The sequence below is a fragment of the Danio rerio genome, chromosome 22 (assembly GCF_049306965.1).
Source record: "Danio rerio strain Tuebingen ecotype United States chromosome 22, GRCz12tu, whole genome shotgun sequence".
In the NCBI taxonomy this organism is placed as follows: domain Eukaryota; kingdom Metazoa; phylum Chordata; class Actinopteri; order Cypriniformes; family Danionidae; genus Danio; species Danio rerio.
This window is the reverse complement of record NC_133197.1, coordinates 41136196-41161867: the sequence shown is the minus strand read 5'-3', so window position 1 is coordinate 41161867 and position 25672 is coordinate 41136196. Positions and strand designations below refer to the sequence as shown.

General features: G+C 37.3%; 3 protein-coding genes across 18 annotated transcripts in view; 1 reads left to right on the top strand and 2 right to left on the bottom strand.

Annotated features, from left to right (window-relative positions):
* Nucleotides 1–8965, bottom strand: part of arhgef3 (Rho guanine nucleotide exchange factor (GEF) 3) — a 46485-nt gene extending 37520 nt beyond the window's left edge. For both annotated transcript variants that reach the window (XM_005161867.6, XM_073936688.1), the window contains exon 1: nt 8773–8965. In XM_005161867.6, coding sequence (XP_005161924.2) covers nt 8773–8801 — 29 coding nt within the window. In that variant the 5' untranslated portion in view covers nt 8802–8965. The remainder of the gene's footprint in view (nt 1–8772) is intronic.
* Nucleotides 8966–9322: 357 nt separating this feature from the next.
* Nucleotides 9323–14248, top strand: rbbp9 (retinoblastoma binding protein 9). Its single transcript, NM_001042748.1, is given in 5 exon segments — nt 9323–9644; nt 11149–11191; nt 11278–11383; nt 13062–13147; nt 13386–14248. Coding segments are annotated over 5 exon segments (555 nt in total). The 5' UTR covers nt 9323–9548; the 3' UTR covers nt 13610–14248.
* sirt7 (sirtuin 7) lies at nt 10078–25593 on the bottom strand. Of its 15 annotated transcripts, none has more exons than XR_012397994.1 (14): nt 25112–25593; nt 23227–23364; nt 21488–21592; nt 20893–20963; nt 20711–20783; nt 19029–19127; nt 17439–17675; nt 16945–17025; nt 16724–16830; nt 15179–15392; nt 11270–11386; nt 11086–11188; nt 10420–11006; nt 10078–10252 (listed from the first exon to the last, which is right to left on the bottom strand). XR_012397994.1 is itself a non-coding variant. In XM_073937666.1 (11 exons), exons 1-10 carry the CDS (start codon nt 25579–25581, stop codon nt 15191–15193), a joined length of 1218 nt encoding a protein of 405 aa, XP_073793767.1. In that variant the 5' UTR covers nt 25582–25593; the 3' UTR covers nt 10078–11006; nt 15179–15190. The 15 variants fall into 15 exon arrangements, 4 of the variants coding, with proteins under 4 accessions (XP_073793767.1, XP_073793768.1, XP_001336438.4 ...); XR_012397990.1 differs by having other exon boundaries at nt 11086–11206; nt 25477–25593; XR_012397989.1 differs by having other exon boundaries at nt 25477–25593.
* Between the last annotated feature and the right edge of the window lie 79 nt (nt 25594–25672).

Genomic DNA, 25672 nt, shown 5'->3' with positions numbered 1-25672 from the left:
TGAATTCAAAAATGTCCTCCCAGCACCTTCTGTACACCTGTAATCAAAGCTGCACATCCCCCACCGTACTACAGTGATGCCGGGTCAAGACAGCAGGCATTTCAGCAGGCATTTCAGGATCAAATGAACCTTTATTAAGTGCAAAATAACTGATTATTGGGTGTAAAAACAACCCATTTATGGTGTTAAAAAATAATAACCCAATTACTTGGGTTAATTTACCCCCTGATGTGTTCTGTCACATATTTACCCAGCAGCAGGGTTAAAACAGCCCAATTTGGATAGTTTTAACCGTGTTTTTTAGAGTGTAAGTGTAAAAAAAAAAACCTAGATGTATGCATTGTCTGAAAACTCAATACATATATTGTCCTATTCAAAGTATGCATCAAAGGAAAGCATGTTTATTTAGCTTTCAGACAATGCCTTGCTGGCCACTTTATTAGGTACACCTCACTAGCACCGAGTCGGACCCCTTTTGCCTTCAGAACTGCCTTAATCCTTTGTGGCGTAGATTCAACAAGCTACTGGAAATACTCCTCAGAGATTTTGCTCCATATTGACATGACAGAATCTCCCGCTCCACCACATCCCAAAGCTGCTCTATTGGATTGAGCTCTGGTGACTGTGGAGGCCATTTGAGTACAGTGAACTCATCGTCATGTTCATCAGTCTGAGATGATTGAGGTGCGTTATCCTGCTGGAAGTAGCATCAGAAGATGGAGACACTGTGCTCATAAAGGGATGGACATGGTCAGCAGCAATACTCAGGTAGGCTGTTTAAAGTCACTCTTTCTTCCTCATTCTGATGCTCAGTTTGAGCTGCAGCAGTTCGTCTTGACCATGTCTACATGCCTAAGGGCATTGTTGCTGCCATGTAAGTGTAATCTAATTGGCTTATTGGAAATTTTAGGATTAACGAGCAGTTGGTGTACCTAATAAAGTGGCCGGTGAGCGTATATTTAATCGTTTATATTTATTTGGCATTTTGCACGGCTTAATTATCATTATTTTTCAATTATTCTTAAGCACCACTTAGGAAACCCTTTTCTTTTTTTAATTTTACATCAACATGATGCAAGATTATTGCGATTAAATCAATGTAAAATAAATGAGTTAGTCCAAAACCATTTTGATGACATCCCCTGAGGCGTACCGAAGAACTGAAACTACAGTTTAAGTCATTTCCACTGAGTAATGGATGACAGTGTGTGCAGTAAATCTGAAACCACGCGTTTAGATTCAGTTCTTCCTTGAACTTTGATATGTAGGTACACTCCTCCAGACTGGATCATTTTGATATTGATTGTTGCTCTACATCAGTGTTTAGGGGATGTCATGGGCAAACACATCCGAGTCCTCTTCTTGTGAAACTCTGCTGCCGCTGCTAACTGATATGATCAAACTCTATGATCAAGCACAGCGAGTTTCTGGTCAAGTGTGAGTGTGAAGATGGCAACGTTCACATATGCCATGCTGAGTCTGGATTACAGTCTCCGCAGTTCAGTTCAACACATGAGATTTGTGGAGTTTACGTGCGGCGCTACACTGAAGCCTGTATTGTTCATTGTTGAGTCTGTCTGAGTGAAGCTTCACGGTATCTGCTCAGTAAAGGAACACTGATATCGTTTCAGGCTCAGTGATGAAGGCTACGTGTGTTTACTGTTACACTGAGTTTCTGTGGCGACCGTCTGGGCGGTGAGTAAGCGAGCACAGACAGCACCTGACCTGCTACTCCCTGCGCAGGGTAAGGAGAGTTTCTACTTCCTCTCTGAATCCAGCAGAAGTATTTATCTCCTCCAAACCCCACACAGAGCCAGTGTGGCAATGCTGACTTTCACATGGCCTTTCACTGAAAGCGCTGTCAGATAGCTGCGCCCTTAAGAGCATGTAATTCCTACAGCGTTCACCTGATTTGGATGCAAACACCCTCAGATTAAAGCTGACAGTCTGCAGTATAGTACATAGTTTATGCATGGACCACACTTTTTAAAATACAGTATATACTCTTACCATTTCTAATTGGTGATCAAACATCTCACTGATGCTCAGGCATTTTAATCTTCCTTTAACTTGAAGCAAAGAGTGCAAAAGAGCAAGAGTAAACAGAGGACAGGACAGCGCGCTCGACTAGTGACTATAGGGCAGGTGTGCTGTGGAACAGAGAGGCTGACGGGAATCATGCATTTGCTGAACCTTTTCTACTGTGGTTTGCCATGAACTTGGCATGAAAAGACCAAAGAAAACTTCCCTAATCCCACCAAGGAAGAGGGCCGTGAGGATCAGGGCAGGCCAGAAGGTTATTCTGAAAGCATTCAGCAAGCATTAGCGTGAGGATTACGGCTCTGCACGCTTCACTGCACTCCTCGCCCATCCGGGTGTCATCTCTGGATGGCTTGTGGAGCCAGAAAACCAGCTCATGGTGGATATTCTCGGCTCCAAAGCAGTGGAGACAGCTGATATTTGGCCTCAAGCAGACATAATACAATGTTCAATAATTCAGTATACTGTGATAATGAACATGCACTGATATCATGCGCACTTCAGAATATAGTCAATCATTATAATCTATTTACACTTTTAGGGTTTTATTTTTAACAGCAAAATCATTACGGGCATATCTGAATCCACTTCTGCCATTTTAAAGAGGGAATAACGCAGTCTGCACGCGGCGCATGCGCTATCAGGGCGGTGCTGATTCTCATAATGAGTTCTGGCTGGGTTTGAGCACAACATGCATTCAACCAATCACAGTCTCGACTCTCATTCCCTTTAAAGTGTATGACTGGTGTCCGACTTGACGTCATTCGCTATGGTTTTAACCTCACATTGACAAGTGAACATCCGAGCCACCTGCTTACAGACACGAGCACACAGATCCCATTCATACCAGATACATTTCCACACGAGAACAAGGCCTGAATCTGATTTGAGTAAATGGGAATACATTTGTTTCTGCTCACATGTACATCAGCCATATCCCATCTGTGCCCCGTGACTGGAGAGCAAAATCAGAATTGCGTCAGTCGAACAGCGCAGTGTGAACGCAGCCTGAGGGTGCTTTTTAATGATAATCACATGTTATGAGCATTGGTTGTTCAGAACAGCAGCAAACACTTGGAGACTGAAGTGTTGAATCTGCCGAGACTTTTATTTCAGTATGATGATGTACTTCACACTGAAACTGAATATTGAGTAGGGGGCGGGGCTTTCTTTCGCTCACCATTCGCTTATAGCAAACTAATGGTCACTAAGAGGATTAACATGCAGTTGCTATTGAAGCAAAACATGAAAGCAGACTTTCATTGAAGATGAGCAAAACATCGGAAAAATGTACTATTAAAAAGTGTAAACATGTCAAACATGAGCATGTTCGTGTTGTTGTGCTCTATCACATGCTGAAATATTGATTGATGATTCTGTAATGATTCATAGGGCTATTGTACACTACTGTAACTCTGTGCAATAAGGCTCCAGTGGGCTAATTTACCTAAACTCATGATGAAAACTACCCAAACATGTTTATTTTTAGACTTTAATGCAGAATATTACGTGGAAAAGCAGAGGTCATCTGATTACAAGTTATGATCCATTTATTAAATCTATACAATCTTTTTTGCAACTTAAAATATCTTAAAATATAAAATAAATGATTAAAAATAAACATTTGTTGACTCATTTCACTGTAAAAAATGCTGGGTGCCACACAATTCCTTCATGCCAGCCCAACACAAACCGATTAAGCCATTAATATATATATATATATGCACACATACAGTTGAAGTCAGAATTATTAGCCCCCCTGAATTATTAGACCGCTTGTTTATTCTTTTCCCCAATTTGTAGACTATCCAAAACAAATATAGCTTAAAGGGGCGAATAATATTGAGCTTAAAATGCTGTTTAAACTATTAAAAACTGCTTTTATTCTAGCCCAGTGGTTCTCAAACTGTGGTACGCGTACCACTAGTGGTACGCGGGCTTCCTCCTAGTGGTACGCGGAGGAATCGCTGTATAATGAAAGAAATATTAACACTTTTAATCCTTTAATGTGTAATATAACATCGATGTGATCAGCATTGGCTTTTTTTGTGAAGCGTACGACCACAACGCTGTGCTTAGAGTGTTTATTTTAGTGCATTTTGTCATAAGCTGCTGAAAATCAGTTTCCGAAGTTTAAGAATGGATTCTGGAGCGTGATTTGACTGACATGAAAAGTAGCCAATCACAGTCGACCTTGTCTAGTTGCGTGAAATGTAAGGGTGGGACAAAGGCTTTCTGTGTTGCAGAGACAGAAAAAACAACTTAAAAACAAAAGTTTTGTTGGAATAATGCTTCTCGGATGTTTTCACTATAGAGATGTCTAGCTGAGAAATTAAACCGCGGACATATTTCCTGCCTTTTTGATGATCTACAAACACGTTTCGCTCTCCGACAGCCAGTCGACTCGCCTCTGACCTGTCACTCCTCTAAATACATTCTGAATGGCGGCGCGGGAATGAAGGTATTGCGCAATTACTCATTTCTGGAAATGCGGCGAGTGCTTTATTTTAACACGAGAGCGCATTCGTGTACGCATATCGCTAAAACAGATATGTGAGCTCTTAAATATGCTTTTTTCAAATGAACTGCAAGTCCTCTCAGGATCGCCTGTGTGCTCAGATTGAATACAATCGCGATCTTTCCACTATTAAAGTAGACATTATTTATCTTTGCTCCTTGACTAAATTTAGTCAAAAGAATTCAAAGTTATCAAATATTTAAAAATAGATTGATGCATAATCGATGACAATGCTAATGGTCTTCTTATTTGGCTGTGTTGTCAAGTGAAACTTACTTTTAGCAAAGGTGGATCTTTTTTTATTTCTTTACGACAAAATAATTATGCTGGAAATGTTTCTGGGTGAGGTATTTGTGTGATTTATACATTTAGCTGTATTCTGATCTGTCTTAAAGCATTACAGGTCAAAGCAATCCATTGTTACTTATTGTTTATTTATCAACATTTACAATAAGGCTCTTAAAGCACTGCTTTGATAAGTGTAGTGTTGTCATATTTTAAATACCTCAAGTAAAATAAAGTCTTTTGTTTTATTTTTTACTGACAGTGTACTTGTATTTTTTTAAGTTTCTATTTTAGATTAAGATCAAGTGTAAAATAAAATCTACATGTGATGGACAGCTATTTAAGAAACAAATTTGCCATATTGTAAAGAAAAAAAGTGTAAAATATGTAAATAAAAGGCTAAATAAAAATCTTTTTACCATATATTTTAATTTAACCTTTCAAAGCTTAAAAATATCTTTTTTTAAAAATGGGCAAAAAGTGTCTCTATGGCCTTAAAGTTTATTTGGTAGTTTTACCAGTTCTATTGAAAAAGATTAATTGTCATGAAAGAAAAAATCGGCCATACTTCCTATTTTAGTGCAAATTCCTATACATGTAGCTTTGGGATTTAAGCAATCAAACCATTAAATCAGGTTTACACTTAAAAAAATGATTTCATAATGAAAATCTGATTTTTTTTTTTCAAAAGTAACCAACTAGTACTTTTTAAAAGAGTACTTTGTACTTTTACCTAATATTAGCATTATTTACTAAAATTTGTGTTATTTTAGCAGTGTAATAGTATTTTTACTTGAGTACAAAAAGATTTCACAAGCATTTAGTGCAGGTTTATTATATTATTAATATATGATTAATAAATATTATTATTAATGGTTTTTATTTGTATCTATTCCTATGCAATGTTTTATGGGTTGCTGAGAATACATTTCAGGTCTTCAATACATAGCATGTCAGTCTTGAAAAAAAAATAGGTGCTGGAATTAATTTTCATTAGGCTGTGCCTGTATGAACCCTGTCATATGTACATTTAACATTTATTTCAAGATTTGTCTGAAAGTGTATGAATATGACATATAGCCTATATTCATAAGGTCCAAGCAGCATTTCCAGCTTTTGATGAATAGGCTACTATGAATACTTAAGATTTAAGTACAGCAGTTTTCTTTTTACTTTTTAAGAACAGCGCCATTTTTTAACAAACTTTTAAAAGCACGTTTTAACTAAAACTTTTCTTTTATCTGCAAGCACAGTTAATGTTCAGACTATTTAAAATGTTTAAAGTGACTGACATTAATACATATTCTTAATAATTTCTTAATAATAGGAAGTAATCTGCATCGTTTTAAACTGTGCACACCTGTAGCTGCTTAACTAGGCCTATGACGCTATTTTTTAATACTGGTTAAAAAATTGCGTCGTAAGGTGGTACTTGGAGAGACGATTTTTTTCTAAGGTGGTACTTGGTGAAAAAAGTTTGAGAACCACTGTTCTAGCCCAAATAAAACAAATCAGACTTTCTCCAGAAGAACAAACATTATCAGACACACTGTGAACATTTCCTCAATCTGTTCAACATCATCTGGCGAATATTTAAACAAGAAGAAAGTAATTTGAAGGGGGCGAATAATTCTGACTTCAGCTGCATATTTATATATATATATATGTTTACAAATTTAAGTGGATTGAACAACCATTAAGTTGTCTAGAACAGTAGTGTAAGTAGTTTAAACATGCAGCAATAGACATTGTTGGAGTGTACACAATAAAGCATTACACTATTTTATTATTATTAATGGGTTAAAATAACCAGCTTGGCTCAATATTGTGACACTACTGCATAAAAGTTTAAGAAATGAATTGCAACATGAAGATCTGATACTGGCAGAAACCTAGCTTTAAGAGGTCTAACACAACACCTGTAAAACCCCGGACAGGTGAGCGATCTGTCTCCTGATGGTTCATCTGTCCACCTGGCTTACAACTTCATATCTGTCTAGATGAGTGACGTCTGAACCCCACCAGTTCACTGAGACATCTGCTGCAGTATCTAAATATACAGAGAATAAAAGTATAGGCCTACCCGTGCTGGCCACAGCTGTCATGACAGACTCGCACATGTCTAATCATACACAACTCAAACCAACTACTGCTATACACTGAAAACAAGAGCAGGAGCCAGAAATGAGCAGAGCAGAGCAGACCTCCAGCACTCAACAACACAAGAGAACCAGCTCTACACTTAATGCCACATGCACATTTGTTTTATTTGGGCTAGAATAAAAGCAGTTTTTAATAGTTTAAGCTCAATATTATTCGCCCCTTTAAGCTATATTTGTTTTGGATAGTCTACAGAACAAACCATCGTTATACAATAACTTGCCTAATTACCCTAACCTGCCTAGTTACCCTAATTACCCTAGTGAAGCCTTTACATGTCACTTTAAGCTGTATAGAAGTGTCTTGAAGAATATCTAGTCTAATATTATTTACTGTCATCATGACAAAGAGGAAATAAATCAGTTATTAGAGATAAGTTATTAACACTGTTATGATTAGACATGTGCTGGAGAAATCTGCTCTCCGTTACACAGAAATTGAGGAATAAAATAAGCAGGGGGTGAATAATTCTGACCTCAGCTCTATGAAGATGTATCAAGTGTGTGCATAGTACATATTAAGATTAAATGGTGTGATCTGTATTATTGCATTGTAAAATGTTCTCTAAACAGTTCATTTCCATTCAAAAGTGTTTCATTTTATTTACAAGTTCTTCAAACGTATCTGAACTTTACTATATGCGATCTTTACACCATTGAAAGCACATTTAAAATAATGTTCCCATAATTATACAATACAATGCTTCCAGTTTTCACTAACATTGACAATAACCAACAACAACAACAACAACAATATAGACCAGCGAAAAAAAGTTCATTGCAAATTCTATAAGCTGAATTTTATTAATTCATTTTCTTTTTACTCCCTTTATTAATCTGGGGCCACAGTGGAATGAACCGCCAACTTATCTAGTATGTTTTACATAGTGGATGCCCTTCCAACTGCAACCCATCAGTGGGAAACCCCCATACACACACTTATACACTACGGCCAGTGTAGTTGATCAGTTCCCCTATAGTGCATGTGTTTGGACTGTGGGGGAAACCGGAGCACCCGAAGGAAACCCACACCAACACGGGGAGAACATGCAAACTCCACAAACTGACCTAGCTGAGACTCGAACCAGCAACCTTCTTGCTGTGAGGGGGATTGTGCAACCCATCGCGTCGCCCTAAGCTGAATTTAAACAAATTAGGTTGAAGATTACTACATGTGATTTGTTTGTTTAAATTCAGCCGATGTAAAGAGTTTACAAGCAAAACTTAACTTTAAACATTGAGTAAAGCAATGCAGCTTTTGTTCAGTACAGTACTGCTTTAATGGACACTGAAATGATCATTTAGATCTCAAATAGTCACTAATTTTCCCTTCTTAATGGTGGCATGTTAAAAACCAATGAGTCCTGAAGAAATGTGTCCCAAACACAATATAGAAATCAGTAAATCATGTGGGTTTGAGGGTAAAATCTGATGGTCTGTAATGGTTTTATTCAGATTTTCAAAGACAAAAATAATTTATGTAATGTTGAAGACATTAAAAAATCCCAAATGTTGGATTAAATGGGAATGTAAGAGCGTCTTTTGTTGACTGGATAAACACTGACCAGCTCTTCTAATTAGAGGACACTAAGGTTTTGAGGCTCTTCATGTTGACATGATGATCATGCTTAAACAGCCAACAGTTGAAGTGGACCAAAATAAAGTGGAGAGAACTATTCAACACCCATTTGAAGAACTTGTTCTGATTGACTTCACATGTTGAGCACTGTATATTCGCTTCATATGGAAATAAACAGTAACAGTACTCACCCTGATGCTTCATCTCCTCCAGCACTCATTGAAACTGTTGATATCCAGACAGCAGAGATCCACCATTGGTCATCGATCAGTAATATGCAGCAGTTTCATAGATACATTAGTCCTGAAATCATTTAGAGAATGGGTTTAAACAGACACAAACAATAAGCAGAGCTCTCCTATGAGCCGCTCGCAGTGTTGTGACACGACACACTCCTCCTCTCGGTCGGATGGGAGAGGTTTGCCGATGACAGATCACCCGGGGCGGCAGTGGGTGAGTGCAGTCCTGTCCTACTGAAACCCACAGCAGCTCACATGGAAAATCCCCGCTCAATATTCATGCATGAAAATGCCAATACAGATGCTTACAGCGTCACAGGATTTATGTTGCTGATATTATCTAAAGGTATATCAGACCTTTTATTAAATGCATTCTTTTCATAAGATGCAGTAAAGTTATGAATTTTATTAGCAATTGTGAAAATATTTTACAAAAAAAAAAAAAAGCGAGAGATCACGTGTTCAGCCATTTCCCCATCTGACCTCGCATTTAACGATGATTAATGTATAAAGCAGACCCGGATGCTGTCTGTTCAATGTAAACGCCTTATTTAAAATAACTTCAGCTCGTAGTTTGCAGTTGACAAAAAGTCGGAGAAGTTAAAACTCAGAGCAAGATGGCGGACTGACCTCCAGGAGGCGCTGCGCTGCGGAATATCGCTCCACATGCCGTCTGGGGTGTTTCCGTGTATGAGTTTTTGAGTAAGGAGCTGGATTTTTCTGTTAAAATGCCTCTGAAGAGAGTTGTGATTGTGCCTGGGAACGGCGCAGGAGATGTTGAGCGTAGCAACTGGTACGGATGGGCCAACAAACGAATAAATGAGGTACGGTCAGGTCACCGAGAGAATGCAATAACACAGACACGTGTCATCTATAACGAGGTGAAGCTTTTATTCGCACATTCAGACTTTCTCCTTAATAATACAATTTCATAAAAGTATTATTGGCAAACTCTAAATAGTGAAATCATATTAGCAGCTATTGATTATTAAAGTACAGCATTGATGACAGTCAAATAAACAGTGTTGATGTTGTGTTGAAGTCATCATTGCGTGCTAACACTGATCGAATATTCACAGTAGCATGATAAACAATATAGAGACTGCTAAATGAGCCAATGTGCGAATATAAACCAACTCTACCTCTGTGTCCTCTATTATAACATCTACACAGACAGTTTCCACCTGACCTGACCCAGTTCATCTGAAGCCTGATCATATTTAAAAATCGATCAGTTTATTGAAACTTTGCAAAATGTAAAATAACACAAGTGCTGCATGTTTTTATTGATTGATTGAACATAAAACTATAAACAGGAATAAACAGCTGTCTCAACTCGCACTGATGCGGTTACTCATCTAACAATACGAATACAGAGTGAGATCTTGTAAATTTATCACATCCTTTAAAGCACAGGTGTCAAACTCAGTTCCTGGAGGGCCGCAAGTCTGGCCAGTTTAGTTCCAACCCTAATTAAACACACCTGATCAAACTAATTGAGTCCTTCAGGCTTGTTTGAAACCTACAGGTAAGTGTGTTGGAGCAGGGTTGGAACTAAACTGTGCAGGGCTGCGGCCCTCCAGGAATTGAGTTTGACACCCCTGCTATAAATGAAGTACATATAAATGCATGTAGCTGGCAATTCAGAAGATATATGAATGTAAAATGTACTAATATTCCTCAAAAGACTTCCTACGATTTATGGGTTTGGGAAAATTGTTCCAAAGCCAGGTAAAAATGACTGTAAAGGTTCTGGAAATAAACATTCCCTATCCTAAATGTAACCATCACATATAGTGAAGTACTCACTAAGATCCTGATCTGATGTAAAAAATTGATTAAATAAATCTGAATTGGGGCGATGCAGTGGTGCAGTAGGTAGTGCTGTGGCCTCAAGGCAACAAGAAGGTTGCTGGTTTGCGCCTCGGTTGGGTCAGTAGGTGTTTCTATGTGGAGTTTGCATGCTGTCCCCGGGTTCACATCAGTTTCCTCCGGGTGCTCCGGTTTCCCCACAGTCCAAACACATGTGCTATAGGGGAACTGGGTTGACTAAATTGTCCGTAGTGTATGAGTGTGTTTCCCAGAGATGGGTTGCAGCTGGAAGGGCATCTGCTGTGTAAAACGTGTGCTGGATAAGTTGGTGGTTCACTCCGCTGGGGCGACCCCGGATTAATAAAGGGACTAAGCTGAAAAGAAACTGCCAGTTAGCATTCCTCGAAATATTACTGCATATTACTACAAAATAAAAGGCACTGTTGTGTTTACCTCATCACCAAACACAGCTATACCAACAAGCACATCATTTAAAACACTTTATCTTTTCTCCAGATTCCAGATCTGTCTTGTGCACTGAAGAACATGCCGGATCCTGGTAGTACAAGACAATCTGACATGACTACATTAGATGAGATGTAAATCATATATATCTGGCATAACATAATATATTTACCCTGACAGTAACGGCCAGAGAGAGCGTCTGGCTGCCGTTCATGGAGAAGGATCTGAAATGTGATGAAGAAACGCTCATCATCGGACACAGTTCAGGAGCGGCTGCAGCCATGAGGTACTGAAGAACACCATAGAGATATCATGAATATTATAGATGAGCCACAGCGAGATATGAAGAATAGGGCTGCACAATATATACTTTCATCATCGATATCGCAATGTGTGAATACACAATCGTCTCATCGCAGGACCTGCAATGTGGAGTCGAGACTGTACTGTTGACCAGGTACAGCAGTTCAGAACACATCGATGGAGTTGAACCATAATAAAGAGAAATGATTTGATCAACTGCTCGTGTTTTTAAGGCCTGCGTAAACATTTTAAGTGAGTTTAAAGCATTCGAGCTCAAGGAAATATTAAGTTTGTAGCTTTAACAAAGATTAATCATATTGAATATTTGCTCAATGAGGATTATACAGCTTTCAGCTTTTACATTTGACTCTTTTATTTCTGTACCTGTTAGGCTCCTTCATTTCTATATTTGCTCTACTTTATTTACTCTCTGCTTGTTTATTATATTTTATACAAAATAATTTCAGTCAATCTAAAATTATTGATTTTAAAATTACTGATAAAAAACTGATTAAGTTATCGCAATATAAGTCGCATTTATAAAGGTATGTTTTCCAATATTGTGCAGCCCTATTGAAGATCACGTGTCCAGGTCTGTCACTGTATTTCTGATCATTTCCCCATGTGAATACACATTTAATGAAGATTAAAGTGAGGATAATTTAGGGCTGGGCGATATTGCAAAAACAATTATCCAATATTCACATTCCATATAATTTAGTATTGATAATTATTGAATATTTTTTATCAATCCATTTAGGAATATTATGATTTTTTTTTCTTTAACCACTTTATTTTAATTGACCAACATTACTAAATAGTTTTAATAGCCGAAGACCAAAATATTTAAGCAATAATATCTGCTCTCTTTATAATAAAACAAATGTAAGTGGTAAAGAGACTCTTAAACCTGATCAATAAAATGCTACAAAGTGTGTGCAATGGTAAAGTGTAAAGTGTGAATAATAATAATGCAGTAAACCTCAAACTCTAAACAACACAAATGAGGATCATCAGATCTGAGCTGTCAAGTGAAAGAACCAACATCATTATTCAAGTATGTATTGTAATATTACAAGTTGTCAAGATGCTAGTGGCTGGGATGCACAAGAAAAGAAACCAAAAACACTCTGGCAACATCCTCGCAGCATTCGGGAAAGTTCAGATGTTTTTGAACTAGGTGTGCCTGGAAAATGCTCCCATGTGTGCGTCGTGCAAGTCACGTCCCTCCATTGGAAATAGCAAACTAAGCCTTTATGATGCAAGCACTCAGCAGTGCAATGTCAGACACAATGCACTCAAGCCAGTGACGTCACTGTGAGGGGTGGGGCCTATTAAAAAGCATTGGATGCAGCTCAGATTGCACTGCACCAGCGCTGCAGCCAGACCCCTCTCAACTAAGCACACACTAAGCTTATTGGCATTGCTTCCAAGGCACGCGCTCAGCAGCCACATTTGAATAAAACACTAGCGCTTCATACCAAACTTTTCTTATTGACAATGGTGTTGGGTCGATAAATACAGATTTGATCGCCCGAATCTGATCTAGTTGCAGTTTTAACATTTAAAAGCATCCTTGAAAATAACTTGCAGTTGATAGTTGGAGAATTGCTGCATGTGTCGTGTCTTTACACTGATCGCTTTCTGTTTGTGGGCTTCAGGTATGCAGAAACACACAAGGTTTTTGCCATTATTCTGGTGGGCGCCTACACATCACATCTGGGAGATGAGAATGAGCGTGAGAGCGGTGAGTTCATCATTAGCTAGGTTTCTTCCATGTATTTTTAAGTGCATATTTAAATATTGTTGCATGTTAAATAACCACGGGTCATGTAATTACTGGAATATCACGACATTAAAAATGTTTATTCCAGACGATGAAAGTCAGGTGAGTTTTATATTTAGTTAATTTTTTTCATCGTGTTGTTTCACATCTGTTAATCGTTTTCACGTGATGTTCTCTGTTCTCTGCCTTCTATGCGCAGGATATTTCAGCCGACCATGGGAATGGGAAAAGATACGAGCAAATGTGGAGTACATCCTTCAGTTCGGCTCTACAGACGACCCGTTTTTGCCCTGGGACGAGCAACAGGAAGTTGCTGATGGACTGAAGACAGATTTACATAAGTACTCGGACCGCGGACATTTCCAGAACACAGCCTTCCCAGAGCTCATCGATGCAGTAAACAAGCTGAAAACCAACAGCTAAACATCAATCCTGTTTAAAAGGTCTGTTTTGGGCGTCAGATGAATCTTTTGATACAAGAAGTGAAGGAAACTTACAATTGTGTAATACAAATCTTTAATTTTCAGCACAAGTAGATCTTCAAATACAGTAGTGTGTAGAAATCAAAACATCTGCACTCAAATGGCCATGATGGGACAAAATACACAACGCAGTGGCACTTTCAGCAGTCAGATTACTGCAACAGCTTAAATCAGTGAGCACCTCTGAGCGAGCATCATCCCCAGTTCATGTTAAAGTCCACACATGAGTGGTCAAACTTTACAATGAGCTTTCATTAGTTTAATGTGTTCACTAACATGACTTATGAACAGTGTTTGTAGAAGCATAGCTCAACGTCTAAATGCATGCTGGGTAGCGTTAGTTAATGCACCATGAGTTCACAAACTGTATGAACATGAACAAATGCTGTAATAAACTGTGTGTTGTGCATGGTTTACTGTTTTAGTAAATGCATTAACTAATGCAACCTTACTGTAAAGTCTAATAACATGCCTTACACATGAAAGTTAGCAGGTGAATTGTGGTTATAGCACCATTTGTTGAAGGTCAATAAAAAGGTTTCATTGATGTATACACACTCTCTGATTGATCATTAAATAGTGGACTGAAATAAAGCGTTTCTAATCACTCAATCCAGTAATACTGACTTTATGTAAACCATTATATTCTGAAGTGCAATCTAAAAATGAACACCTCATTTATCCATCTATATGTTGTTCCAGCATGCGTTGCTGAAATTTAGCATAACACCCATGCTATTCTGCATTAAAATAATGACATTTGCAATATTACTCTGTCGTTTGTATGCATTTTGCATTGTTTTTTCAGGGTTTGGAACCACATATGGCCGAGTAAATAACACTCGTCTTTTTTAGATGAACTAATAAATACCATCAGCAACAAATGTGAGCGTGTTCTCATAAACCCGCTGTCATAAAAACATATATTGCTTATTTAATAAACCTGAGAATGGAAGTAAAGTGCACTCAGCAAAACCAAACCATCATGTAAACCAGTCTACACCACAAAACAATGAGTTTTTATCTTGTTTTTAGTCAAAACATCTCCTTAAAATCCTTAATTAAGAAGCATGTTCTAGACAAGTCTTGTTTTGGGAAATAATACATTCAAGTTCAGTGAGATTTCACTGAAAACAAGCACAACAGCAAGATAAACCCATATCAATGCAAATCTATTATATTATACCTTGTTTTAAGGGAAAAGTCAATTGAAATATTTCTGAAAACAAGACTAAGTGTTTCACTCATCGTGAAGATTCTTCTTGATTTCAGAATTGTTGGATATTTGGGCAAGAAACAAGATAAAAACTCATAAGAAAAGCTTATTTTTCAGTGTAAGCCTTTGATTTTTCCACTGCAGAGGTTTTACTCTTCTACAAGTGGTTTAAAAACCCTTCAGAAAACCAGTAATCAATAGGTTTTTTTTTAACCTGTAAACGTGATGCACCCTGAACACAAGTCTAAACCAAGCCAAAGTGTGTGTTTGAGCAGCTGTGTGGGTGACGTATACCTAACATGAACTCTAGGAACTCTTCTTTTTCCGTCTTCCTTTGGAGTAACCTCTTCCAAACCAGCCGCCCTGAACCGCTGGCCCTTCGCCCTGTGGCGCTGCTGACTGCGAAACCTCCTCTAAAGCAGAAGGTGGCGCTATCTCTTTACGAGAGTGACTCTTCTGCTCTTGCGGACTGAGGGGTTTAGCCAGGCTAAAGATGGGGTCCTGCAATCTGGAATAAAGAATAAAATACAGGCAATATTAATAAAACGAGTAAACATTTGAAGACCTACAAATTAATCTAATATTAACAGCCTTTTCTTTAAACATGACCATCACTGGGGCTTAAGCAGCTCAAACCAAAACCTATACATTCTTAGAAAAAAGCCAAGTTAGTGTAAAACACCATCAGTGGAAGGCAGAATTATTAGGCCTACTGTCAAATTCTGGTTCTCAATATATATATATATATATTTACACATACAGTTGACGTCAGAAGTATTCGCCCCCCTTTGAATTGTTATTTCTTTCCCCAATTTCTCAGATGTTTCTCCAACACATCTCTGATCATAACAGTGTTAATAACTCATCTCTAATAACTGATTTATTTCCTCTTTGTCATGATGACAGTAAATAATATTAGACTAGATATTCTTCAAGACACTTCTATACAGCTTAAAGTGACATGTAAAGGCTTCACTAGGGTAATTAGGGTAACTAGGCAGGTTAGGGTAATTAGGCAAGTTATTGTATAACGATGGCAAATAATTCAGGCAAATAAGACTTCAACTGTATATATATATAAATAATTATTTTTATAGTATTATTTTATTTAGGGGGCGCTGTGCCCCAGTAGAGCTATATGCCACAGCCCTTGATTAAGAAGGGACCCTGCAGACAGCCTGTATGAACTGTCGGTCATCATGGCAAAACACAAAAGAAATGAATTATTAGAAACGAGTTATTTAAACTATTATGTTTAAAAAATGTGTGAAATAAACCCTTCTCTACATTAAACAGCACTCGGGCTAATAATTTGCCTTCAACTCTACATGAGAAGCAAAATAAATGCAAGTAAAGCATCTACTTTAATACATCATGAACTTGAGAAGAGATGTCACAACATGGGTGAAAAAACATTCAACAGGCGCACATATTAATGCAAGAATTAACCGATTCATTCTGTAAAATGTATAAAACAAAACATTAGTAAACAAAATGTAATTAATTAAATAGTTATAGCTGACATAGGTTAAGCATGAGCGTTAAATATAAAGATTAATGAGTATTTTCAGTCATTTAATAAGTGATTAAACAATTTAACCTGATTTTAAATTTAACCAAATAAACCTTTTTTTTAGTTGCATAAACTATTTTATTTAGTTAAATTAAATATATAAATCACTAAATTACGTAAATAAATAAATCACAAAATAGTATTTTCGTAGGTCAAATTGATCGGTCAGTATTTTTATTTTGCTCAGAATAAATAATAATAATTCACAATAGACAATATTAATAACCATCACAGCTCGATCTATATTATATTTGACGTGGCCTTGCCTGCTGTAAACGGGAACTGCTAAAGCCAGCTCCTCCATCAACAGAGCCATCACAGCGTCACACTTCCCGTGAATCTTCAGAGTGGCCAAGTTATCTTTTGGTGTCCACTAAAGGAGGAGAACACAGCAAGCGGTCAGTTTACGACGTCAAGCATAAGTGTTCAGTGTGTGGAAAACAGACGGATCAACAGATTATGAGCGGTTTTGTGATGGAAATATTACCTGTAGATTGACAATGTACAGCTTTGGTCTTTTGCTTGCAGGTCTATTCATGCACCACAAGCAGGAGTACTTCTTCAACACCTGATGGACAAATGTGATCAGCATTATTAGTGTGCCTCAAACTGCAGATCATATACAGTGTCAACATCTAAAGCGGATCCCTTTTTTTACCAAATCAGTGACATCATTTCTGAATTTGGCATTTAAAGAATTAAAATCCTGTGATTTTCAAAAAGATTTAGTAGTTTGGATTAGGTCTGAGATTGATTGACAGATTTATGCAATAAAAACTGAATAAAATATGAATCTGATGCATTTTACAGCAGTTTAATTCAGTGGATGTTTGCATCCTGAACATAACAAAAGAGAAAAGAAATTATTCCGTAAGCTGAATCACAGAAAAAGTTATGGCCAAATTAATGTAAACGACCCAACAGTACATAACGCTCTGCTGTCCTGCATCTGGCAACCCAAAACTCTAGTCATATCCTCACCTTCAGACTGGAGCCTAAGCAGAGGATGAGGTCAGCCCGTTGTGCGGCCTCTGCTGCCCCCTTCCAGTTGAGCGGCTGCTCCAAAGTGCCACGTTCTCCAAAATGCACGATGGTGTCTCTGAGCTCAGCTCGACAGTGGGGACACGAGCGGCCTGTCCCGTGCCGATGCAGAGCCGTGCGCTCAGTCACGTCAAACAGTCGGATAAACTCTCGTGGTGGAGAGCAGGAATCGCAGACCTATGAGACACATGATACAGGGGCTTACATTTAATACTACAGGATCAAACTCTGAATAAACACCTCGAGGAAAGCACAAGATCTTAAGCAATAATGACACACAATTTGTTCTTGTTTCCTAGAGATGGGTTGCAGCTGGAAGGGCATCCGCCATGTAAAAACGTGCTGATAAGTTGGCGGTTCATTCCGCTGTGGCGGCCCCGGATTAATAAAGGAGCTAAGCCCAAAAGAAAATGAATGAATGAATTTGTTCTTGGTTGTTATGATGATCAGATCACTTAACTGAAAATGTATTATATACAACAGAGATATCACTTTATAACTGCGGGTTATATAGTATGACTGCTGTAATGTCCAGCATATACTCAACATCCTTAACTCTTTCTGATATTCCTGTGTATTTATTTATTTAAGTGTGCGAAACACAACAATCAGTAAGAGGCAAACACATAAAAAGCAATGGAAACATAATGTCAATAAAATTAAATAAATAACATTAACAACAATCAGAATATTGAAATAGTATTTAGTATTCATAGTCATAATGATTAATAATAATAATTGATGTAATGACAGTATTAATCAAAAGAAAAAAAACTCTCGTTTAGATTGTGATGTAATAACGTGCACCTTTTATAAAGCTGCTTTGGAATGATCATTACTGTGAAATCACTACATAAATAAACTTGAGTTACATTACTGGAGCAGGACAAAACATCCAATTCATGCAGGATATACAGTCAGAATTATTTACCCCCCTTTGATTTGTTTTCTTGTTTAAATATTCTCCAGATGATGTTGAACAGATTGAGGAAATGTTCACAGTGTGTCTGATAATGTTTGTTCTTCTGGAGAAAGTCTGATTTGTTTTATTTGGGCTAGAATAAAAGCAGTTTTTAATAGTTTAAACAGCATTTTAAGCTCAATATTATTCGCCCCTTTAAGCTATATTTGTTTTGGATAGTCTACAGAACAAACCATCGTTATACAATAACTTGCCTAATTACCCTAACCTGCCTAGTTACCCTAATTACCCTAGTGAAGCCTTTACATGTCACTTTAAGCTGTATAGAAGTGTCTTGAAGAATATCTAGTCTAATATTATTTACTGTCATCATGACAAAGAGGAAATAAATCAGTTATTAGAGATGAGTTATTAACACTGTTATGATTAGACATGTGCTGGAGAAATCTGCTCTCCGCTACACAGACATTGAGGAATAAAATAAGCAGGGGGGTGAATAATTCTGCCTTCAGCTGTATGTTAAGATCTTGGTGCTTTACTTTTAGGACTTCAGATATCATTGTTTCTGCACAATCTATGACTGGTTTACAATGGTAACCTGTGCAGACCTCAATGAACATGTTTCCGTGGAGTTCAGAGAGAGCGTGTCTGGGAAGACCACTGCGCAGATGAAGACCGTCACAGTTCTGTGAGACCACATGCTGAACCTGCAAACACAACAGAAGTCTAGCCAGGTGTATTTGTACAACGCTCTTCACATTAAAATCATTTCAGTACGGCTTAGGTCAGGGGTGTCCAAGCTCAGTCCTGGAGGGCCGGTGTCCTGCAGAGTTTAGCTCCAGCTTGCTTCAACACACCTGCAAGGATGTTTCTAGAAAGCCTAGTAAGAGCTTGATTAGCTAGCCCAGGTGTGTCTGATTAGGGTTGGAACTCAATTTTGCAGGACGCCGACCCTCCAGGACCGAGTTTGGACATGCCTGGCTTAAGAGGAAACAAGATATTCATCAACATGCTCAAATCAGATGGAAAACAAGGCCTTTGTGTTTCACTACAAATCCTCAGTATATGATCAGTGTCTAACAGGCTGACCAAGTGCTCAGTTAGTAGTAATGGTTATTATCCCTTGAAAAAGGTTATATGTTTGTAAAACCTTTTTAAATGGTTTAGTAAATGAAAAAAAAAAAAATTTTTAAAACAAGACTGGAAAAATATACCTTTAAAGTCACCTTGAATTATTTTAATAAACCCTTGTTGAATAAAAGTATTTTAAATACGCTATTTTAGATCTATAATATTTCAGAATATAGATTTTATTGCCTTCTCTATTTAATAAAAGCAGTTGTGTGTGTGTGTTTTAACTGGTGAGCATAAATTTAAGTATATTGTATTTGCATACAGCTGAAGGCAGAATTATTCACCCCCCTGCTTATTTTATTCCTCATTTTCTGTGTATCAGAGAGCAGATTTCTCCAGCACATGTCTGATCATAACAGTGTTAATAACTCATCTCTAATAACTGATTTATTTCCTCTTTGTCATGATGACAGTAAATAATATTAGACTAGATATTCTTCAAGACACTTCTATACAGCTTAAAGTGACATGTAAAGGCTTCACTAGGGTAATTAGGGTAACTAGGCAGGTTAGGGTAATTAGGCAAGTTATTGTATAACGATGGTTTGTTCTGTAGACTATCCAAAACAAATATAGCTTAAAGGGGTGAATAATATTGAGCTTAAAATGCTGTTTAAACAATTAAAAACTGCTTTTATTCTAGCCCAAATAAAACAAATCAGACTTTCTCCAGAAGAACAAACATTATCAGACACACTGTGAACATTTCCTCAATCTGTTCTACATCATCTGGAGAATATTTAATAAAGAAAACAAAATTCAAGGGGGGGTGAATAATTCTGACCTCAGCTGTATATTGTTTTGCTTGAGTGTACTGTACACACACACACATTCAGTAAGATAGATCTACATGTATGTGTCCATCATATTCCTGGATGATAACTCAGTTCATGTTTTTTGAATGCATGTATGTGTGTGCAAGTATTCAGATTAAACATGTCTCACGCAAAGCGCACATGTCTCAGCTAAAAACAAAAGTAAAAGAAGAAATAAGTGTAAGTGACGAATGATGTGTGTGGTAATGATGTGGGAATATAATAAGCTTGTGCTTCATCCCGCTCCATGTGTTAAGGAATCATGTATGATATTTCTGTTTAAATTAATAAATCAAATCAAAGTTATTCACAGTCCACATAAATGATGTGCAGTTCCTCACCATCTTCATTTTGTGCAGCATCCAGATGCTCATGTGTGTGAGGGTCGGCTCAGCCTGACTCAGATCGGATGTACTGATGGTTACAAAAGCACACAGACAGATGTGAACATGTGGCACCAAACACATCCATCTGGAGGAAAAAACATCTTCACACAGGCCACAGCGTAGCGGCGGATCCTCACCTCACAGACCGGCCCTTCTGCAGCTGAGTCCACACTCCATTGGGCCCTCGATAGTCTGGGATGGAGGCGGCCTGAAAAACACACAAATAAGCACAAACTTACAGACTATGATGAAGCTGCGTATTCAACAGGACCAACACAGACATAGACCTGCTGTTCCATAAGCAGTTAATAATTATAGTGCTGCATGGCTATCAAATGCTCTTTTTGACCTCCAAATTATTCTTTCTTTCTCATTTGAGATGTAACCCAGGGGGTTTGTAAATTAACATTTTGGGATTGCATACTGAATTGTCAATAAACTATTTATCAGAGCTATTTATTATGTTATACATCTGCTGTTAAAAATAGCCTAGATCACTGTCTGCCATTGAAATCTAGCATAGACAATCGTCTGCTATTGAACACAGGTCCCGAGTGCCGTATCTGGATACCAACCTATCCTCTTTTGGAATCAACAGAGGACAATTGACACTCACACAGGTTTGGAACACCCTGAGGGTGAGTAAATACTAATAGTGAGTAAGTTTTGAAAGGATGTTCTTCAGCACATTACAATCCATCTAAAAAGCTTTGAGCTGAACGCGAGACGTACCGTACTGATTCCTGCTCCGGTGTAAATGACCAGATGTTTGGCCCGCTGGACTGCCTCTGCCAGCTGCTTCACTTTAGTCTTCAAGTTCTCAGCATCATCAAACATCTGCAAACATCCCAAAATGATTAGTGTACTCCTGTCAAATTTAAATGCTTGTACCTATTTTTCAAGATATTAGTAATGAGTTTAAAGCGCAATATAAAGACTTCACTAGGTTATTATGTTAACTTGTTGGAATAATTAGTCGAGTTATTAGATGCCAGTGTTCTGTTGTGTAGATAATTCAAAACATCATACATTTCTTAGGATGACTAATAATATTGGCCTTAAACACTGTAAAAAGATAAATATATATATTTAGAATAAAAATATATTTAAAATAAATATATCACAGCTTTTTTTCCAGTCAGACTAAAATAAAGACGACTTTCTCTGGAAGAAAAAACATAGACATACTGTGACAATGCCTTCTGTCTGTTTAACTCAGCATAAGGGAAATATTTGGAAAACAAATAAAAATCCCCCAGGAGGGCTTACAACTTTGACTTCAACTGTTTAGCATCCAAAGATCAATAGATTAAATCCGCCTGCACACACAGCATATCCCATATAGCACTTTATCATACTATAAAAGACACAAAAGCTTTGGTTTTGTTTAGGTTTCATTTAATTTAGTACTGAATAAATGACTAAATGCAGTGTAAATGTAATTTAAATAACTGTAATGGACAAAAAATTTAGTCATTTCAATATATATATATATATATACTACCGGTCAAAAGTATGGGGTCAGTAGAATTTTTAAATGTAGCTTATAATTTAATTTAATAATTTATTCCAGTAATTTTAAAGGTATATTTTCAGCTTCATTCAGCACATGATCCTTCAGAAATCACTCTAATATTTATAGTTATTATTATTATTATTTTTATTATTATTATTATTAATTGTAACAATAATAAAAGCAATAATGACTGGAGTAATATTTTTATTTGAAACTACATGCATTAAGAAAGCAGTTATTTAAAATTTAAATAAATATTTAACAATTTATTTTACATTTAATAAATGTCGCCTTGATAAACAGAATAACTTCAGAACAGAAAAAAAACTGACCCCAAACTTACGGCAGTGTGTGTGTGTGTGTGTATGTGTGTGTGTGTGTGTGTGTGTGTATAAACCACCAAAGTGGTAAGATTTAATAAGGTTGTAAAAGGTAATAAGTTTGTATTATTTACTGCATTTACTAACATGTACAAAGATTGAGCAATACATTTGCTACAGCATTTTTTCATGTTACACAACATTAGTTAATGAAAATTCAGTTGTGGATTTGTTACTTCACATTAACTAATGTTGACAAACACAAATGTGGATGTCTATAATGCATGAGTACATGGTTGAGTTATGAATAATAAATGTTGTACAAATATCGTTCATAAGTTCATGTTAGTAAATACATTAACAAGCATTACCTAATGAAACCAAGACTTTTTATAACTAAAACTAATAAAAGAAAAGTGCAAAAATAAAAGTGAAATGAACAGTGCTTCATGGCTTTCTGGGGAGTCTGACGGTATTCAAATACATAAATTAAACAATCAAACGTAAAATAACATGGTCTTTATTATATGAATGATTTATTCAGCAATATTTAATCATATATTTTAATGTTAAACTATTGTAGACACACATATTATAATATAATGTTCAGCGTTAGTTTACAGCACACTCTGTACCTCCTCTTGTTTCCTCTTGAGCAGGTGTCTGCGGTTCTGTCGTCGGCTCAGCTCCTGCACGGTGTCCTGATGCGCCTGCAGCATCGACCGCTCCTCCTCTGTCCACTCAGACTCACACTTCTGGAGGATCTTCGAGATCTGGAACAATCAGTTTGTTCTTATTTTTAATTTTTGCAAGTTTGGTCCTCCATAGATATTATTAACTCAAGACAGATTACTGTAAAGCTGCTGAAATTAAATATAGGAGCCATGTTATTAAGGGTCTAATGGTAAAATTCACATTGTATTAGTCACATACACAGTCATGCATCATATGACATGCAGGGAAATGCTTACAGGACATATGACCAATACTGTACATTATCTGTCCATCAAAATACAAATACAGTGAATAAATAGTGTTTCATCCCAAAAATGTCTAAAATGGGCTTGATTTCAGTTATTCTGATTTTTGTTGTTTATTAAAAACACTTTAGAAATTTACTAACCCTGTCCTTGTCGTCAGCCCAAATAAACCTACAGAATTAATAGATTTGTTATGCTAAAAACTGTTATTTAGAAAAAAAATAGTTGTTATTTAGTTATTTACTTATTATGATTCCCTTCAACTGAAATTATAAATAACCTTTATACAAATTTATAACACAATTAAATGTACAATTGTCCTGTGTTTCGGTCAGTCCTGTCACATTTGCATTCAATTTAACATAACATGTGTGGACGGCAACACAGTGGCGCAGTAGGTAGTGCTGTCACCTCACAGCAAGAAAGCCACTGGTTTGAGTCTCAGCTGGGCCAGTTGGCGTTTCTGTGTGGAGTTTGCATGTTCTCCCCGTGTTGGCGTGGGTTTCCTTCGGGTGCTCCGGTTTACCCAACAGTCCAAACACATGCGCTATAGGGGAACTGGGTAGGTTAAATTGGCCTCAGTGTATGAGTGTGTATGGGTGTTTCCCAGAGATGGGTTGCAGCTGGAAGGGCATCCGCTGTGTAAAACATATGCTGGATAAGTTGGCGGTTCATTCTGCTGTGGCGACCCCTGATTAATAAAAGGACTAACAGAAAATGGATGAATAAAATGTGTGCAATACACCTCCTAAGCTCTGGTACCGGTCCGTCAAGTCATTTACTTCAGAACTCTTTCAATTTTAAAGGTTTGTACTGGCCCAATACACCCATTAGTGGTTCCGTTCTCTCGTCAGTTTGAATAACTTTTGCATAGATTATGGTAGAAACCTCTCGACAAGTCAACATCAGGGCTAAAATCCTGCAGTCTGAACTCGGCATTACTCAACCACTCATGACCTTAAACATAATGACAATAATAATAATAATAATAATAATAATAATAATAAGAATAAGAATAATAATAAGAATAGAAATTATGAGAAGTAGAGGTTATGCAACAGAAAATAAAAGCAAATATAATATATTTGAAGACTTTAGATATAGAGTATGTGGCTGTAGAAAAGGGCACAAGTATAAACATGTAGAGGAGCTATCATTATCATTATATTCTGTACAAACAGAAACAGAAGTGTTTCAAACAAAGTGCCCGGTGCACAGAGGAGGAGTGTGACCTAAACACCTCCATTATAAATATAATCAAACCCATTCCATAGAGCTAAAGTTGCTTTTATATTCAGACATTCAGACCTTCTCTTTAATAATATCATGTCAGGAAAGTGTTGTTTGCAAATTCTAAAGAAGGAAACCACATTAGCAGCTATTAATGATCACAGTACAGCATTGATCAGTCTACCAGATAGTGTTCATGTTGCTTTCAAGTCACACTGGCATGCTAATACTGACTGAATATTCAAGGAAACATGGTAAACAATATAGAGACTTCTTAATGGACGAATGTGCGAATATAAACCAACTCTACCTCAGTACCCATTCAGTCTTCTGTGGTGGTCTCCTGTTGTTTTGTTTGTTTATTTCAGCAGGATGAATATCAAATATGGGTTATTTTCTTACAACTGGTCCTTTAACCCTCATAAAGAGATATTGAACCAAATATGAGGGCAAATCCCTATTTAGCACAGTAAACCGCGTCTTTACAGGTTGTACAGTCTGCCTCATCTTGACTGACCATCAGCTTCCCTACTGTAATTACGCTAGTGATAGATCCTGTGGTTACCATGGGAATGAGGGGCAACGGCTGATTAGCACCGGCTGTATGGCTTTAATTGTGTACCACATCGCAGATTCAGTTCATATGAATATGGATTATTTGTAATGTTTTCATACCGTCTTCATAGTCTGCCGTTGTTTCTCTCGCTGGATTATTTTGGCCTTTTCTTGCTCTTTTCTCTCTGCTCGAGCAGAAACGCCGCTGTTTATCCGCACGTCCATGTTGGATATCGCAGATGACGTCACAGACTGCTCGCGGTCTTATCGCGAGGAAAAGCGGGAGACAAACGAGAAGAAGAAATGTAAAGTCAAA

Bases quoted from the DNA above. Each gene is read 5' to 3' on its own strand.
- sirt7 (XM_073937666.1), bottom strand. From the start codon at position 25,581: ATGGACGTGCGGATAAACAGCGGCGTTTCTGCTCGAGCAGAGAGAAAA. The intron at 20,964-21,487 runs GTACGTCTCGCG...TGTGTTTTTCAG, and splicing joins CCGGAGCAGGAATCAGTACG to GCCGCCTCCATCCCAGACTA. The intron at 17,676-19,028 runs GTCTGCACAGGT...TGTGTCTCATAG, and splicing joins ACGGAAACATGTTCATTGAG to GTCTGCGATTCCTGCTCTCC.